At 35.7% G+C, this 19,121-nt stretch overlaps 1 protein-coding gene across 3 annotated transcripts in view; it reads right to left on the bottom strand.

Annotated features, from left to right (window-relative positions):
• LOC149565216 (putative NAD kinase 1) overlaps positions 1-19,121 on the bottom strand; it is a 361,956-nt gene that overhangs the window by 249,686 nt on the left and 93,149 nt on the right. For all 3 annotated transcript variants that reach the window (XM_089818767.1, XM_089818768.1, XM_089818769.1), the window contains exon 3: positions 14,995-15,114. In XM_089818767.1, the coding sequence (XP_089674893.1) occupies positions 14,995-15,114 (120 nt within the window). The remainder of the gene's footprint in view (positions 1-14,994; positions 15,115-19,121) is intronic.

Below are 19,121 nucleotides of genomic sequence, written 5' to 3'. Positions count from 1 at the left end.
CCATTTGACCCACGCCCGTTGTGTCGAAATGTAGTTTCGAAGGTAGGCTTCTAACCACTTGTTCACAATCTCCATCTGTCCATCAGTCTAAGGGCGGTAACTAGTACTTGGTGAAAATTCTATTCCTGCGAACCCAAACTGTTTTGTCCAGAAGATACTAATAAATCGCCCATCCCAATCATTAACAATGTTTCGAGGTAACCCGTGTAGACGGAAGACTTCTCTGAAAAATAGATCAACTAACTATGCGGCCTAAAAATCTGAAGGGATGGCAAAGAAACGTGCATACTTCCTTAGTCTATCAACTACCACGAAGATACAATCCTTCCCGTTCACCTTAGGGAGTCCAGTAATGAAGTCCATCGAGATACTTTCCCATTTTTGTTCTAGCATAGGCACAAGTTGTAACAACCCGGCAGGTAGAGTATGTTTGAATTTGTTTCACTAGCAAACTGCACACTCTCTTACATACCACAATACGTCTCCTTTAAGACCTTTCCATGAAAATCTCTCCCTGAGTTGTCTGTAAGTTTTGAGAAAGCCTGGGTGCCCAGCCAAGGGTGAGTCGTGTACCTCCTTCAAGATTTTTTGCTTCAATTTGAATTCAGGCACTAAGTATATCTAATTCTTATAGTAAATGATGTCATTCACCACTTTGTACCGATCATCCTGAGTGTTGCCATCCATTAACTCATAGGCAAATGTGTTTTTAGAATATTCCACCAACAAATGTTCTTTCCAGTCAGCTGAAATTTGAGTCAGCAAGCAGATAACGGGTTTCTTGGACAAAGCATCAACAACCACATTGTTCTTTCCCTTCACATATTCAATATCAAAATCAAAAGCCTAAATCTTGCTTACCCATTTTTGTTGTTTCTCGTTCAAGTCCCATTGCTCCAAAAAATATCTCAAGCTATTATGATCAATAAGGACGAAAAACTTGGCACCCACCAGATACTGTCGAAAATTGGTTAGTGCATGAACGATGGCCAACATCTCTATCATAAATGGAATATAGACGTTCTACTTGTGTAAGTTTTCGACTCTTGTAGGCTATGGGGTGTCGATCTTGCATCAATACTACACTAATGTCTTCTCTAGATGCATCACACTCCAGAAGGGGGGTACAAAATTAGGGGGTATAGTGATCGAGTGAAGTCAGGTAACGTGAGTACTAGACAAGAGCTCATTACTTCTTTCAACTTATCAAAAGTGTGTTGCACATTTGCATTCAACTGAAAGGAACCCTTTCTTGTCAGATCTATTAAGGATATGCTAAGCTAAGAAAATCTTTTTACAAACCTCCGATAATAACTACATAGTCCAAAAAAACCCTCGCAACTCTGAGATCGACTTTGGGGGAGCTAATCAAGGATAGCCTAAATCTTCTCCTACTGAACCTGTACTCCATATTTACTGACAACATGCCCCAGATACAATATTTTTGTCATACCGAATTCACACTTGGATCACTTGCCGAACAAGGACTAAGCCTTCATGATCTCTAGGACTTCATTCAAATGTTTCAGGTGCTCTTCCCATGTCTTGCTATAAATAAGGATATCATCAAAGAATACTAGTAAATACTTATGCAATTTTTTGTTGAAGATGTGATTCATACATGGCTGGAATGTAGTAGGTGCATTCATTAATATGAACGGCATGACCAAGAACTCATAATGCTAATAGCGTTAACGAAAAGCCATCTTCTCCACATCTTATTCCCTCATGCGGATCTGATGGTATCTGGAGTAGAGATCTATTTTTGAAAAATAAATCGCACCATGTAATTCATCGATCCTAGGAATAGGATATCTATTTTTTATCGTCTTTTTATTCAACGCATGGTAGTCATTACACATGTGCATCATCCCATCCTTTTTAACCAATACTACCGATGATGCAAAAGGTCTAAAACTGGGATGGTTCCATCCTTTCTCAAGCAGTTCCTGAATTGTCTTTTCAATCTCATCTTTGAATTTCTCAGGATGGTGGTAGGGTATGGTTATGATTAGCTTGGCACCTACTTTCAACTTGATAGTATGTTCAAACCCATGGTGGCGAGGTATGCCAAGAGGAATTTCCATAAAAACTTCATCATTAACACTCAATATATTCTAAAGATTGTCATCCTGGTGAGGTGTCCATTGTCCTTTAAGGGGTTCTATCGAAACAAAACAATGTGCATCCCAAGCAATGTCATCATGCTGAAAGATTGCCTCCATCCAATGTGTTAAAACTTCCTTTGGTCCCTCATTGGCCATTCTGTGGAGAACAACCTTCTTCCCGTTGAAAACAAATGTGAAGTCCATTCGTTTGAAGCTTTGAGTATATTCTTCAAGTGTCTCTATCCACTGTATGACCAAAATAATCTCCACATCATCTAGGTCCACTATAAAGAAATCCTCTGTCACAGTGTGGTTAGCCATGGTGATACTTAGTTGGGGAAAAAGGTGTGCATAGGGCATAAGGGTTCCTCCAGTGACCTTGACCTAGAATCCTGCATGCGACTAAGTATGTAGACCTCTTCGTTTCACCAAAGATGAGTTTATGAAGTTTAAGATGGTTCCGTTATCGAGCATCACCATGACCCTTTGTCCTTGACGGGTTCCCCGTACACAAAACACCGTGCACCTCGGGCTCCTAGCTAAGGTGATAGTTCCTCTATACCATACTAATGTTACGATTCTCTCTACATGATTCATACCAACGATTTTGTTGTCCTCGTGGGGATGGTTGTCTTCAAAGGGTAGATCTTCCTATTCGTCCTCATCATCAAACACAACTTCAATGTAGTGAATTTTTCCTTTCACAAGGGATCTATGCCCAGGTTCCCATAGTCGCTTGCAGTTGAAACATAGTTTCTTCCTTCAAAGCTCCTATCTGGTAGCTTCATCCAACAACGGCTTCTTCGGCATAGGTTTATTATCTTTGTCCCTCGGAAACACTGGTAGTTTGGAATGTGAGTACCCTTGAGAGGATGACATCGATGATGATACCATACTCCGAGCCTTCTTGATGGCCTCCGACAAGGTGGAAAAATTGAACCCTTTTACTCAACCCTTCAGTGGTTTTATCAGTCCATCTATGAAAAGAACTATCCGTCTTCTTTCGGAAATGTCCATCACCAAAACAGAGAATTTCTAAAATTTCGTAATGTACTGGTCAACTGACCCAGTCTGCTTCAGTTGTGACAATTCTTTGAAATTAAGTTCTGAATTTTTACCATCAAATCAATCTATCAATTTCTCAATGAATTCAACATAGGTTTTTATTTGGTCATGCCCCAATGTGATGGTGTCATCATGCCACCATTCATGCACTACTCCAAGTGTAATGCCATGAATTTAATTGCTTCTAATGGCATAGGATTAAGCTAGAAGTAAGTATCGGCCTTCATTACCCACACTTGCGCAGATATGTGTCCAGATCCGCTAAATAAAGACAAATTACTTTACTCAACTTTCTTTTGAGATCATCGTTAAAATATCCTCAATTTTCGCCTCTCAAATATCTCATTCTCAAATCTATGTAGTCTTTGTAAGATATATCGTCCTCAAAATTCACATTCCTCCAATCTTCTCTCAATTGCTCTTGAACTTCCTCAAAGGTTGGTTGCTTCCATCCGTGTGGTGCCTCCATCCATGGAGGAAAAGACGGCATGGAGGGTCGTGAGCGTGCTACATGAGGATTTTCTTTACCCGACACTAAGTCTGCATTGTGTCCATTTTGTTCACTAGATATTTAATTGTCTGTCAATTTCTTGAGAGTTTCTTCCATGATTTGTTGAGTATCATTGATCTATGTCTAATTCCTCGCAAGTTGTCTTAGTCGTTCTACGAGTTCGGCAACCGTGGGTTCTGGTTCTATCGCCATTCTATCAACCTAATGGGATTTTCTTCTCTTCCAGCAATAAACTCTCATTCACCATCCATAGGCTGGCAGGGTTGAAGCTCTGATACCGTTGTAATGTTTTGTTCTTCCCCAATGCCTGCTAGCGAGTTACAGAATGTTGAATGGTCGTACAAAAGGGTTTGAAAGGTCGTACAGTGAGACTTGAGGGTCATAAGGTGTGTGAAGGGAAAATAGGTATGGTGAGCAGCAATGAATGAGGTCATACGATACGCTTTTGGGGTTGAACTATTGAGCTTGGAGGCCTACCGGAATTTGGAGATCAAGTTGCACTTGATATCAATATAATACACTCACTAAAAATGTTATATAATGATAGAATAACTAATTCAATACAATTCCAGAGATATACATATGCATTTGCTACAAAGATGGTGCTTCAATTTGCTAGATCTGAGCAACTCAATATAGATATGGAATAGGGTGAGGGTTGAATCCCACTGAAATCGTAAGAGCCAAATAGGGAAGATCTTTCGCTTTCGAAACAGCAAAAAACAAAGAATCCCAACTGAAATTCGCAATAAAAAGAAATTATCCAAATCGCATACCAACAACTACCTACAAGCCATGCTTAAATACCCGTCGGGGAAACCTTTCTGAGGGTGTACAAAGATAGCCGACAGCAACACCTACCTATAGAAACAAAAATAAAAATGGGTCTAAGATATACTAAACCAATCGGACCATTAACAATGTTTGGTTAATAAATTATTTTATGACGGGAACATTATTGTCTCACTTACTGACCTATTCCTTCTTTCTGTTATCCCCTTCTGTGGAGGTGTTTTAGGGGCTAAAAGTTGTCTTGATTCCATTGTCTTCACAAAAGTTATTGAACAGATTTAATGTAAATTTTCATCCTCTATCAAATCTTAAACATTTGATTCTTAATCCAAATTCATTCTCAATTTTAGTCTTGAATATCTTAAACTTCTCAAAAGATTATGATTTTTCTCTTTAAAATGCTACCCACATCATTCTTGTAAAGTCATTAATGAAAATAATTTAACACCTTTCACCTTAGAATGCTCGCCTTTGTAGGTCCACACAAATCTGTATGAACAATCTCCAACTTTTATGATGTAATGAATATTTTGCTTGGAAATCAATTCTTATTTTATTTAGCCATCACACATTCCTTGAAAAGCATGTTAGAAGGTTTCATAATCTTTGGCGAATCCCTTACCGCTGCTACTTATCTTCACAATGTTATCAAATTTTATATGAAAAAATCTTTTGTGCCACAATCAACTATCATCAACTTTAGCAACTGAACAACTTATCTCAGTAGGATTCAATAGAAAGACATTACCTCTAGCTCGTGTACCTGTTCCAATTAGCTTACCATCTTTGTCCTTGATTATACATCTCTTCTCAGTGAATTGCAGAAGATATCCCTTATCAGCAAGTTGTCCAACACTCAACAAGTTATGTTTCAATCCATCCACAAAATAGACATCATTAGTGTGTCTTACAATCAACTATACTAAATCCCTTTCCCTTAATAAGACATGGAGCATTATTACCAACTATGACTACTCTACCATCATAGCTTTTGAATCCAACAAAATTCTTTATCACCTATCATATGATGTGAACATCCGCTAGCTATAATCCAATCAAACTTTGTCTTTTCTACATGTAATACAAATGTTTTTTCCTCTTTAACAGAACTTTCTTCCTTAATAGCAACAATTCCTAAATCATCTTCATGATCACTATCTAAGAAGTTTATCTCTTTGAAATCAAACTCGTCATCACTAGAACAAAAACAATCCTTTGGAATATTGGACTTGTAAGGCTTTCTAGGTTTCACCCTTCTTTCTCTCTTAGGAAATTGATACGAAAAGCTACAAAATTCTTTACAACACCATTAAGAAAAAACTTTCCTACCTTTAGGTTCTCTCCTTGCAATCAATGAAAGATCTTCATCAATCTTCTTTTCTTCTTCCTAATTATCAGCCCATTCTCTAGCATAATCAACACTAGCGCTTATACTTCTGGTAGTAACCTTTTATCATTTTGCACACTGGCTCTATAAGCAGTCTCAGATCTAGGCACATTATTTTTCAATCTAGATTCAAATGCTTGCAACTTTCCAATCAAAGTTTCTCTATTGAAATCTGGCATGACTGGTATGATGACTTCTATAGTTGACACCTTAGTTTCATAGGCAAGAGTTAATGATTCATAATTTTGTAACAGACCTCATCTTTTGTTAGAGTTACTCCACAGCCTTTTATGCCTACAACAATCTTAGTGATCCATTGATAGTATGACCTAATTGATTCATTTTCTTGCATCCTTGCATTTTCAAGCATAGTTTTCCAATTTTGCAACCTTGACTTCTTTGAATATTTATCTCGTTCATAAAGTGCTTCTGACCTTGTCCAAATATCATAAGAAAGATGTAGAACTTTTACCTCAACATATTCTGATCCTGGAAGTACAGAGATCAATGTTTCTCTAGCGTATATATTGTCCATAAACTGTTCCTTTTGATCAGCAGTGCAAGTAGAAAGATATTTTCCTTCCACCACCATCATCTAAGTCTTTGTAATCATCCAATAGTCAATTCCTATGCAAAATAAAGGTGTCCTCATCTTGTCCTTCCAATTGTTATAGTTTTCCCCATTAAACTTCAGACATTCCTTTCAAGATGCCATAGATCTCCTTAAGTTGTGAAGCTTTCTAATCAAGGACCTAATGCTCGAATACCGATTGTTAGAAAGTGAAGTCCACCAGTAGAACTAAGGTGGGGGTGAATCCATTGTATGCCAACTATAACTTAATCCAACTTTAATAAACAATAAAGTGAACGATGCCAAGAGATAAAACATGCACGATGACACAATAATTTGTTAACTAGGGAAACCCTTGATCAGAGGGACACCCCCGTTGGGGATGAAACCCACAAGATAATGTACTAATATAAAAGTTCCTTGTGAGAGGATGTAACCCTTTTAGGAGTCAATTACAATTTAATATGTACATTTAGTTCTTGGTAGGAGACTTTGAATCTCTAACAAAAGATTCCAGCCATGTTAGGAGCATAAGGAAAACAAGTCGACCCATTATCCGAATTGCTTCAATACTATAATATAAAAAAAATATCTTTAGGATAACAAATCCAAGTAGTGAACTGATCAAACCTACAACTCAATTGCCAATACAGTTCCTTTGAAGTTCTTAAACTATCATCAACATAATCCTTTGCTCTACTCTGATCAAATTTGCATCCTCAGCATCACAATTACACAATATCACACTTTAACCGAAGGAAACAATCTTTCCTTTTACCTTGTCCTAACAACTAATTGAGTCAGCCTTTTGAGCTTCCCTAACATATAATTAACAACATAGGACACACGATACATTTATAATTTAAAACTTCCAAAATAAATCCCAATACAAGAGTCGCCTACCAGTGAACATATCACACATTACACTTCAGTGATCTTCCCAAAATAATCTCTACATTTGTTAACATGAGCATATCATCACAAACATGTATTCAACCATGATCTAAGCTCGCTCATCTTTATTCCATCTCACTCATCAGATATAAGCAATTTACTGGCTACCTGTTTTCCTGTACACTGGCCTATTACCAATCTTCATCCAATCAACCGTAACTCATCCAAACCTTCATACAAACATACACAAACAAATATGTACTATCTAAAAACATCCTTGAAAATGAATCTAAGCCCGCATGGCTTATCTTTCTATATCCCAACCTCTGCGATGTACAAAATCTCTGCTTGTCACATACCAAATCATATATATGTTGACATCAATGACAAACCTGCCATCAGTGCAACACAAAGACATGCAATCCAAGTGTCAACCACTTAACAATCTCCCTGTAATCCTAACAAAAAAATGCTCTAAAAATGCTGATTTCTACTGCAAACCCTCTAGAACATAATATTCTACTTCACCAATCAAGAAATGTATACAAAATCTGCCCAGCTGATGCTAGACATTTGTAATGTCCTCGGTTTTGGCCAGTCTATGCAGTTGATAGAGTTAGCTCATCATAGCGACCCTCATGAGCTAACAGGGCGTTTTGGCGGTCTCAGTTATGGATTTACTATTTTTAGTAGTTGCTAGTTTTCGCAGTGCAATGGGTGGCTTAGCAGTTGGTTGTCACCTGTGGTTAATCAGGTTATAATTGCATGAGCTCTGATTTATTTATCATGCATTGAGTTGCATTATTATAATAATGTTTATATTATTATTAATGACTTTAAGAGATATTTTCAAAAAGCAAGTTGGAAAGTTTCTAGTGTAGAGTTCTTTTGGGAAACTTCCACATTTTTTAAAGTGGAGTTTTATGGAAACTTTTGCCAATGAAAGCTTATATATGAGAGCTCATTTATTTCATTGGGAAAACACGCTTGATTATACTTTTGATTTTATGCCTTTGTGGCTTTTTCCTGGGTTCTTAACTATATACCCTTGCTGATGTATAAGAGTTTCTGACTAAGAAGTGAATTTGATTCCACAACTGTATTGTGGTAAGTATGAAATTTGCTCTATCTTCCATATCTGTATATGCTGTTGCTTTGGAAGAGTTAATTGGTTAAGATTACTTTTCTCCCTTGCTGAGGTATAACGGAGAAATTTAGAAATTCTGTGTGCTGGAATACTTGGGATGAAATTGTCCTACTTGCAGAGGGTTCGATTCAAGCTTGACATTGCAGTTACCTCTGATTACATTTAATAGAGAAATTGTAAGTTGTGATCATTTGCAACTGTACTGAAGAAATTTGTAACGCCTTCAGAAGCTAGAAGATAAATGTTGGTATTCTGCAGTTGGAGAGAGCTATTCCATCTTGCACATGAGAGAGCTATTTTATCTTGCATGTCTGGTTTGAGGAAGGTGGCATTAATAATTCTCGGGCCATTAATCAATACTGGAGGCAACGTCATTACTAGAGGCGGCTAAGTCTGTAATCAGCTGGACACCAAGCTGAGAGAAGAAGGTTGCTGGAAGGGTCAATTGGCTGGGCAGAAACAAATGCTGTTCCAACACCCGGCATTGTCTCACTTTTGCTGGAGCCATCTGCACTCTGCATTTCATCTATCTTGGCTGAGATTTGCAGATTTGGGAGCAGTATGGACAGATTTTATGGGCTTGCGTTAAGGTTGTTATTGTGTCAAAGAGCTGCCTCTGTTATATGTATTGGGTTCTTCTTTCATCCAGCAAATACAAGGAATGGTGTTATGAAGTGAACCAGGTTTCATCATAGTTTAAATTTTGAAAGTTTGGTTTATGATATTTCATCAAGTATTGTCTTTCCTTCCTCTTATACAATCACAAGTAATTTCTGGAGTTGAATGGTTATATTCAGTATTTACCATGTACGCGTGATTGAAAAAATAAAATAAAACAAAGACATACAGAAAAAAATTGTTAATTGACATTGATAATTCTATCGAGCATAATTAGAGTCTCTACAACATTCAATTTGGAAGTCTCTAGGGGTTGATTTTACCTTGTATGACTAAGCTACGAATTGAAAATGATAGATGATACCTTGTCAAACTCTGATCTGCAAGTATGTGATTGATAGCTGCCCTTCCAAATTCTAATGTGAACAATTTACTCATAAGTAGGGGCAAATATTAATATCCTGCCTCTAGAAACTTGCCTGTAGAAACTCTTGGATGATCTCATACACCTATAGGCTTCCAAATCTCTAAGAGTTTTCGTGCCCAGAAATAGATCTGCTGAAAAAAGCTCCACAAAGCTGATGTAAAAATGATTTCTAGATGATACATTTGCCTACCAAAAAACTATTTTTATTTGATTGGCCTCTCCTTCCAAAACCATTCAAACCTAATTAGGGTTTCAATATTTTATTTTATAACATTAAAATACTTTCAATTATTTTGAATCCTCACCTAGAGATTTGAGCTTCCTCAAGGTCATGTTTCATCATAATAAAGTGGCCCACCTCTAAGTTATGACTTTATTTTAATGCCTAGGGACTTGGACCAAATATTATAACAAATTATTATATCATATAGTGATTAAAACAGTCACTTTTGTTATTATTTTATTATTCCTAACTTATAAAATAATTAAGATATTTCTCAATTACTCATAGCTCGCTCATCTGGACCCCAATTTGGATTCTTACTAGTGCCCTCATCCATTGATGTTGTTTGACCACTAGGAGCGAACTGGCACTCCCTTAAATTTATGTTACTCTCCTAAAAGTAGGAACTGAGCCAAAAGCTTCCAGGCTGATCTCGGAGGTCTCCCAATGTGTCCTTTCCAACTCCTTGTCCATCCCTGAAATAAAAAATTTCTCCTAAAATATAGGACTGCACGAAACTGATCAAACTGGCTCTCAAAGCCCTGATATGTCGTTCAAAGTCCCTAAAAGGGTCCCCTACACAATCTGCTGACCTATGAGAACCACCTAATTTTCCAATCTAATCCGCTAATTATCCTGCCCAGATATGTAGAATAGGCTTTAGGCATGAATGATGTAGAATCCTAGAAAAATGCTACAGATGAAAAAATTGCAGCGTTCAAAAATAATGATGCATGGGATCTTATGCCATTGCCCAAAGAAGAAAAAACATTTTAGTTGCAAATGGCTATTCAAGAAAGACATTGGTTCAAAGGAAAGCATTGAAAGTATAAAGAAAGGTTGGTTGCAAGAGGATACTCTTAGGTTGAGGGTGTCGATTATGGTGTGATATTCTTTCCTATTGCAAAAATGGCATCCATTATATTTTTGCTTTACTATTTTTGTTGTGTATGATTTAGAGATTGAGCAAATGGATGTAAAAAATGCTTTCCTTATTGGTCATTTGAAGGAGGGTATTTACATGATACAACCACATCACTATGTAGTAAAAGGTTAAACAAAATTGGTTTTCGAATAAAGGAAATCTTTGTATAGCCCCAAACAAAGTCAAATGATGTGGTACTAGAAATTTGATACACGTGTTGAGTTTGAGATTTCAGTGTTCTAAATCAGATTATTGTGTTTCTTATAAACCTAATGGTGACTGTTTCTTGTAGTGTTCATTATCTGATGATGACATGTTAATTGGTAAAGGGAAATGTGTGCTTTTAGAACTAAGTCCCAGCTTGCTACTAAATTTAAAATGAAAGATCTCAGTGCAATACAATATTCTCCAAATGGAAAATAGAAGAGATAGAGTGGATAGAAAGCTATGGCAAGGCTAGAGTAAGTATGTGAACTCGATTTTACAAAGGATCAACATGCAAGATTCTAGACCATTATGTGTTCCTTTTGCAATTGCAACAAAGTTGGTATCATATTGTCCTACAACACCATTGGAGAAGAAAGACATTAGAAGAGTACCTTTCCTATGTGGAGTTAGAAGTTTAATGTATGCTATGACCTTGCCCAAGCTATGGGATTCTCTCCAAATATGTCTAATCCTATAAAGTTCATTGGGATGCAGTTAGAAGAGGCTTCAGATATTTGAAGGGTGCCTTAAAGTATTCTGTGTTAAATGGTAATATGATAGGAGAAAAAATTTCCCTTGAACTTCTGTAGTTATGTGGATTTAAATCAGGTAGGTGATATTGATAAAAGACGATCCAACAATGCTTATGCGTTTACACTATTGGGTTGTGCAATCAATTGGATGAGTAAGCAACATCATCAAGGCAATAGTTATCTTTCACATACCAAGGAGAGAATTGGATTAAGTCAGTCAGTCTTAAATGGAAAAGATATCAGAGATCCATACCATCATTGGCACCTTCATCAAGAAGATGACATGTTCATCATATCCAATACATTATGAGCATCCATGAGAATAGCATCATGAATTATATAATTGCTATTATGGAGGCCATTCAAAGACAACCATCATGATGTACATAGGGGGTGGGCCCATCAAAATCACATAGTCACAAGGTATATTCATGAATCACAGTCCTCTTGACTGCTACAATTTGTGGATCACTGGATAATCCATCTTAACATGGTTTACTCCCTCTAAATCTCAATTATTTGAGCGCCTCATCCAATGATGCTTCTGATGGAGCATCAAACTCCCTCTAAGGCTGATATCAATCCTCCTTTACCTGTAAGAACATTCTCCGAGGAAACTATCAAGGCAAATAGCTCATATAGAAATATAAATAAGAGAGAGACAATTAGATAATACCCAAGGATAATAATAATATTAAGAATAATCAATTATTTATAATAATCAAAAAGTGTAATATTGTCTCTTCCCTCTAAAGTTCTAAACAATATAATTATTTTAATGTTCGAGTGATGTTCTTATTTATAACTAATCATATTCAATATTTGTGATTTTACTTGAATTGTATTCTATTTTATTATTCTCGTTAGCAATATTAGAAAAGTCACAATATTACTAATAACTCAAATTTAAATACCAATTAACATAGTTCAAATTACCTTGTTCTAATTACCTTGATGGCAAGTCCATTTTTATGTGTCGTGCAATCTCTTACATTATTAGTGGTTGACGTGGACAACACTTAATGAGAGGTGAAGTCAAAGAAAGTACAATGCGTTCTTACTCATGTCGGTAACTTCATCACAAATTTGTTGGTGCCCACATTAAGTGTCAATCATTTAATCCTTCATTCCTTTTCATAGTCTATGCACTTGTGGATTATATTATAATTAATATATGTCATTTACGATATAAGTTTATCTGCAGGATCATTTCTTTGATAACCTTTGAATCGCCATCACATTTTTGTCTATCGCTGCTCTTCCATCCTGACAAACTATATTTTTCTTTTCATAATTATTTTCGCATTGAACTTTATAATTGTAGATTGATGTATATGTCTTCCAACATTATCAGTTGCCCTTAAATAATATTATTCCCTAACTTGTGCACTCCATATCTAATAAGGAACTGTTCATTGCTGCAGATATAAACTCCATTCGAATCCTTTTGTTTATTGATGACATCTGGCACCATCAATCTTTGCATTGAATATGCTCTCAATATGAGCCCTTGTTGCATTGAAGCTTTTGTCGCATTTCTAGAAAATGGTATCTGTTGTAAGTCTTGATACTTTAGTCTTGTAATTGTTTGGTAATGTCTTCAGTATCGCTATGGATTCCTTCAATGGTATAAAGATCTGCACGGCATCACTCCTTGCCATTCTAATATTCATTCAACGCTTTTTCACAATAACGTTATTGATGTTGATTAATTCACTAACTTCTAACCCTTGTCATTTGACTTCTATTCATAATTGTTGCTATGTAGATATTTATTCAAATCAAATCACTGCACCCTTATAATCATCCGTCCAACAGTATGGCAAACATTGTTCTTCAATTTGTTTGTGAAGTGTCTCAATCACCACTACATTTCTTTTAATATATTTGCTATTATGTATGCAGTTTTTAGAACTTATTTGCTGCATATTATTTGGCCTTTGTGTAAGGTCATAATAAGCATTTAATTATGTGTTGCCTTTATCTGATTGATTGATTGTTGTATTGTTTCAGCGATGTCTCTGTTCAGGATAATCTATCTTTCAATCTCCGTTACAAGTTCCATGTACACAGCCTTCATAGTGTTTATAATACCAGTTTTCTTTGAATCTTTATTGATGTCTTCATTTCTTTTATGCTGATTAAATTGTCTGTCTTTATAATCTCAAAGTGTCTGATGCATATTTTAGTCCTCAGAATAACTGAAGTTGCTACATTATAATATAGATGATTACAATGATTTTGATAAATCTGTTTCTTCATTGCCACTGGTCAATATATGTATTTTCTCTAAGACTTCTGTTAAAGATGTATCATCAATTTATTCAAGACTTCTAATTCTATCTGCTGCATACTGACTTTTCATGTTTTGTCATCATGATCCTATCTTTTATTTGCCGTATCCACATTGTTGTTTTCCTTTGGTACATTTGCAGTTGCCTCTGATACCATGTTAAGTTCTAGGATCTCTGCAAATGTAATAATATTGCCGTTATAATTGATATGTTTCAAATGCAGATCCCAAACTCTTATGCATACAAGAGTATGAGACATGTCTTTATGAATAATCATTATTAGTTAATATATATCACAATATAACATATTATATGTGTGTGTGTGTGTGTGTGTGTGTGTGTGTGTGTGTGTCTCAACATTGCATCTTAAGATTAAATCAATCCGACTGTAGCTATAATCTTAACATCGGTTATATGTCCCAACAAATTAATCTGAACATCTATTAATATCTCTAATACTAGCTGACCTGGACTACCTTGCGAGGTGTCATATTATTAGTTAATATATATCACAATATAACATATGATTTTTATATATATATATGTCTCAACATTGAATCTTAAGGTTAAATCAACCTGACTGTAGCTATAATCTTAACATCGGTTATATATCCCAATTTTAGCATAGAAGGCTACAAATTAATCTGAACATCTGTTAATATCTCTAATACTAGCTGACCTGGACTACCTTGTGAGGTGTCATTTGTGTTTAACTTACTGCATCCAAAAGGAAAAGTTTTCCAAGATAGATTCAACTAATTTTTCTTGAAAGATTGGAAGGCAGGCAGTGTTGAAATCCTGAGTTGCGAAGAAAGTTGTTTCCATAGTTCCTCTCTTTTCAGAGCAAGAATTTGAGGAAGACAAATCTTATGCTCAATAGATTAAGCGATATTAATTATAATCTTGTCCCAAACATAACTGATATCCCTACCACAGGAAATCCTGGAGTGCCCTATCTCCCGAGGATGAGCAGTGGGATGACAATACCGAGCAACTTGGATTCATCTTATTTGATGCATATGCTGACATTCCTAAAATTATATGTGTTAGGGAAGTTAAAAAGTTTATTCCATCTCACCCATCACTCATTATCTCATTGAGCCATCATTGATACCCTTTGAAATATTTTTAGCTAAATATGATTCATTAGTATAAGAAAAAGAAAAGAAAGGGTTCAGCACTTTTTAATGCTACACCAACATGCAAATGGTAAGTTCTCAGACATGTGTATGGCATTAAACAAACACAAGAACTACAAAAGAAACAGAAACCAGAGATTCTAGTTAATGAACCTTTCTTCTTTAATCGCAAGTTCCATAGTTTCTCAAGCTCATATTTCCTTTTCCACTCAACTGCTTCTTCATGAGCCCGAGCTTTGCCATCTGCTACTCGCTTTAATGCCTTCACAATAGCTGTCGATTAACATAAAAACTTCTTACTTCTGTACTTACATAGTCAATCTCAATTTATTGCCAAAGTTAATACAAAGAAAATTAGTAAATGTAAGAAAAGTAAGTGCATGCCTTGATAATGATAATCTGCATCGAGCATAAAGTTTTGTGACAACTGATAATAAACTGCATGAGAAAATTAAATATTACAAAAATTATAAATTATTTGGATTCCAACTAATGAGTAGCAAAACTATATGTAGCCTATCTCCTTTTGAGGCTATTTCTTCAGCAGCATATGTGAAAATTAAATAGCATGTTGTCCCACATTTTTAAGAAAGAAGACATGTAAAAGCTTAAGTAGCACATATAGGAGGCAGCACTTATGGTGGAATTAAAAGAATAACAGGTCATTTTTTTCTTGTCAGCCCTTTATCTACACATTTAGGTTTAGAATTAATTTGATAGATATAAGGAATCACTTAAGGATATAATATTATAACATCGGTATCCTCATTGGAATATAAATGGGAGGACAAACTCTAGGCATAACATATGCAGAGATTTTGAGATTCTCGGTTGTATAAATATTTAAAGAATGCAAATACATCAACAATAAATCTGAAGATAGTGATCTAAATTTATAGCAGCAAACTATCTAATCATTTAAGTCCCATCAATTTAATTTACTTCTTAAAAACTAATGTCTCAAATAAGAACTAATCTATTACCGTGTACTATCTATTTCAGAGCTCATTAAGATAATCTATTTCGGTACATGTGTGCATGCATGGATGGATGTATGTATGTACGGATGTATACAAAAAAATAAAGAAAACTAGAATTGTAAATCCTGCAGTATGTTTTTAGGACTACGATGGATCGTGGACTATGATCTGAAACGTCAATGCTAAAAATATTATTACACAATGCTTTCCTCCTGATGATGGATTGTGGAGTATGATCCACAAAGTTGATGCTAAAAATATTATTAAGCATATAATTCCAGAAATATACTGCAGAGCTCAATATGGATTGTGGAAACCTGCTGTCTTTAGAATTGTAAACTAAATCATTTGATAGTATAATACTTCATCATTGATCAATGACAAATGCTAAAGATAAATATTAAATGCCAAATGATAGTTCAGAAAAATTCAAATTAGTCATATCATATAATATCATATGTCTCATTCACGATTCTAATGAAAATCATTCCAATTACAAAACGTAGTTCATGATTCATCAATCATCAAAAAAAAATTATCAAAAAAAAACATCTACTGGATGTTCAGTTGTTGTATGTTCAAGATCATTATCATCATTTGAACCCAAAGCCATTCCACTTGCACTAGATGCACCTATTTGGCCCAAAAGGAGGCAAACACAACTTGGGGAGTGAATCAGTTGTACACTAAAAATTAAATCTTTTAAGCACTTATCCAATCACAGACCTGAAAGATAAATATTAATGCAAGATCGAAAACACATAACACTAGATTTGATCTCAAGGAAACCTAGTTAAGGGAAAACCCTAGTGGGAGTCAAATCCACAACATACAAGTACTCTACTAAGAGTATTGCCTAATTAAGACCAAATGAAAAACAAATGGGGAATGTACATGCATTCACAGGCCCATTGCCTAGAGCACACTTCTCACAATACAATATCACAATCTGGTTAAGTTATGCATTAATTAAACCATAATATCTCATTACCAAATCTTTGTACATATTATTCATCGAATCAATTCATACCATTTATTAACAAAAAAAAATGAAGACGAGCTTTTACTTGTATGATGAAAGTATAATATTTGTTACATAACATTAACCTTGCTTATAATCATAATGTCACTCCATTACTATAAAAGCTTATAAATTTATTAATTAATCATGGCATATTTACTGAACAACATTATGATGTTAATGTATAAATTCATAAAATAAGAAAAAGAAACAAACAAAATACAAATCATTAAATAACATAAACAAATGAAATACATAATGCCTTTATAAACAGGCAGGTACCATGAGACACGTCACTCGTGGGGATCCTAAGCACATACTTAAGCACAATAAGGATGACAAGAGGAAGGCAGAGAAGATTTGGAGCATCCAATCAAGGATCAAGCGTACAATTTGAGCATAAAACTAGAGATTGAACGTACAATCTAAAACAACCAACTGGTGATCAAGTAAACAGTCTGAGCATCCAATTAGAAATCCGACCCATTCACCACTAGTCAGAGGTAATCTCGAGGAACGAAGGTTGGGCCATTAACATCCAATCAGATCGACAGAAGTACGAGTGCACAATTGTACAGAATCTGTGCCCAACGATGAAACCCATCTACACCTATTAAGGTATAAATGATTTCAAAAAGGACATTGATTTGTGAATAAATTACCAAGGCAAGGATATTATATGTAAATAGGATAATTTATCATGGAAACATAAATATTCATTTATTTTTAATTCTTATTTATATACATGGAAATAATAATTATTTATTAAGATCAAGAGAGTCCCACTAGGAAAAGAGTGATCTTAACATGGTTATAAGGCCAGAATATTCCATTGATGTTAACATATGCATATGTGTCAAGGGCCCTGGATAGAGAATGCCTCTTCCAGGAAGGATCTTAAAGGGAGCACTCCATAGAAGATAGAGAAGTAACTGAAGGTCTAAGGATCCTCAAAAGGGTTACCAATTCCGGATGCGGAGACGTCTTTAAGGTTGGGTAGGTTAGAGGGTAGAATAGAAAGTCTATTATGTATAAATTCTAACTTTGGTTTTGCAGGTAATCTTAAACTAATTAGTGGGGACCATAGTTACCGGATTCATCCTAACAGCCCCAAATCCAGATTCAGGTCCGATTCAAGTCCGGATCCACGTATGGATCTGTAAGGATCCAGGCAAGATCCATCATCAGGATCCGCGACCTGCGGATCTTGATGGATCCTCAAGCAAGATTATGGATCCTCGAGGATCCACGCACGGATCCATGCGAATCTATGGCAGTGCCCAAATAAAGAAGCAAAAAAGTAGGCCCAACTTAATTTTTTAATGTTTTTTTTTTCTTAAAAGCCCTATACCCTAAAATGACCCTCTAAATCACAATGCAAGTTCATTTACTCTCTATTTTGCTCTCTCATACTTGCTAGTTTGAAGTAAAGGGCTTGGATTCGAAGGAGATCAGTTGTAGAGCTCCAAATACCTTGCAAGAAGTGTTTAAGGTATGCATTTCAACCATATTCTTGAGTTCTTTCATAGATTATTGATTTATTTTTAGTTTTCCAAATTTTCAAGGTTTTCTGTTAGTGTGAAGCATGGTTTTCTTTCATTTTTCTTTTCTAGATTGCAAGAATAGAACAATGAGTAGCCAAGGCTCAGTGGGTGGGGGTGGGGCTGCATCACCAAGCTTCAAAATTGATAAGGGGTCTCCCTTATGGAGACACACAACAAGAGTCGCACAATGTCTTGGGGGTGGGGCATACATATGGAAATGTAATTATTGCAACGTACAACATAGAAGCTCCTATTCCTGAGTGAAACTACATTTTTTGGGCCCTGTGGGTGAAGGAATCAACATGTGTCAAGGTAGTGATAAGAAGGGATTACTAGCTGCACAAATAGCAATGTAAGCAAAAGAGCAAAAGGATGCTGATAGAGCAGTTGTGAAAGCAAAACGTGGTGCTTCAAAAAGAACAAATACACCAACACCATCATCCGATCAAACAAACACAAGAACACATCCTTTTTTGCCTATGCCAACTACAAATGATGAAGATGAAGACCCATCTCCACTCACCTGCAAAAGAGGCCCACTAGATAGGGCATTCCAAAATGAAAAGAGAGACATTGCTGATCACAAAATTGGACGTTGTTTAATTGCAAATGGTGTTTCATTTAATTTTGTGAGATCACCTTATTTTAGGGAGATGGTGGAAGCAATAAATGATGCACCCCATGGTTACAAACCGCCTGGTTATGAGAAGTTGCGCACTACCATATTACATGATG

The sequence above is a fragment of the Cupressus sempervirens genome, chromosome 3 (genome assembly GCF_028749045.1).
Source record: "Cupressus sempervirens isolate cs-2001-9-10 chromosome 3, ASM2874904v1, whole genome shotgun sequence".
NCBI lineage: Eukaryota > Viridiplantae > Streptophyta > Pinopsida > Cupressales > Cupressaceae > Cupressus > Cupressus sempervirens.
The sequence above is the reverse complement of the archived record's forward strand: the minus strand, read 5'-3'. Positions and strand labels throughout refer to the sequence as shown.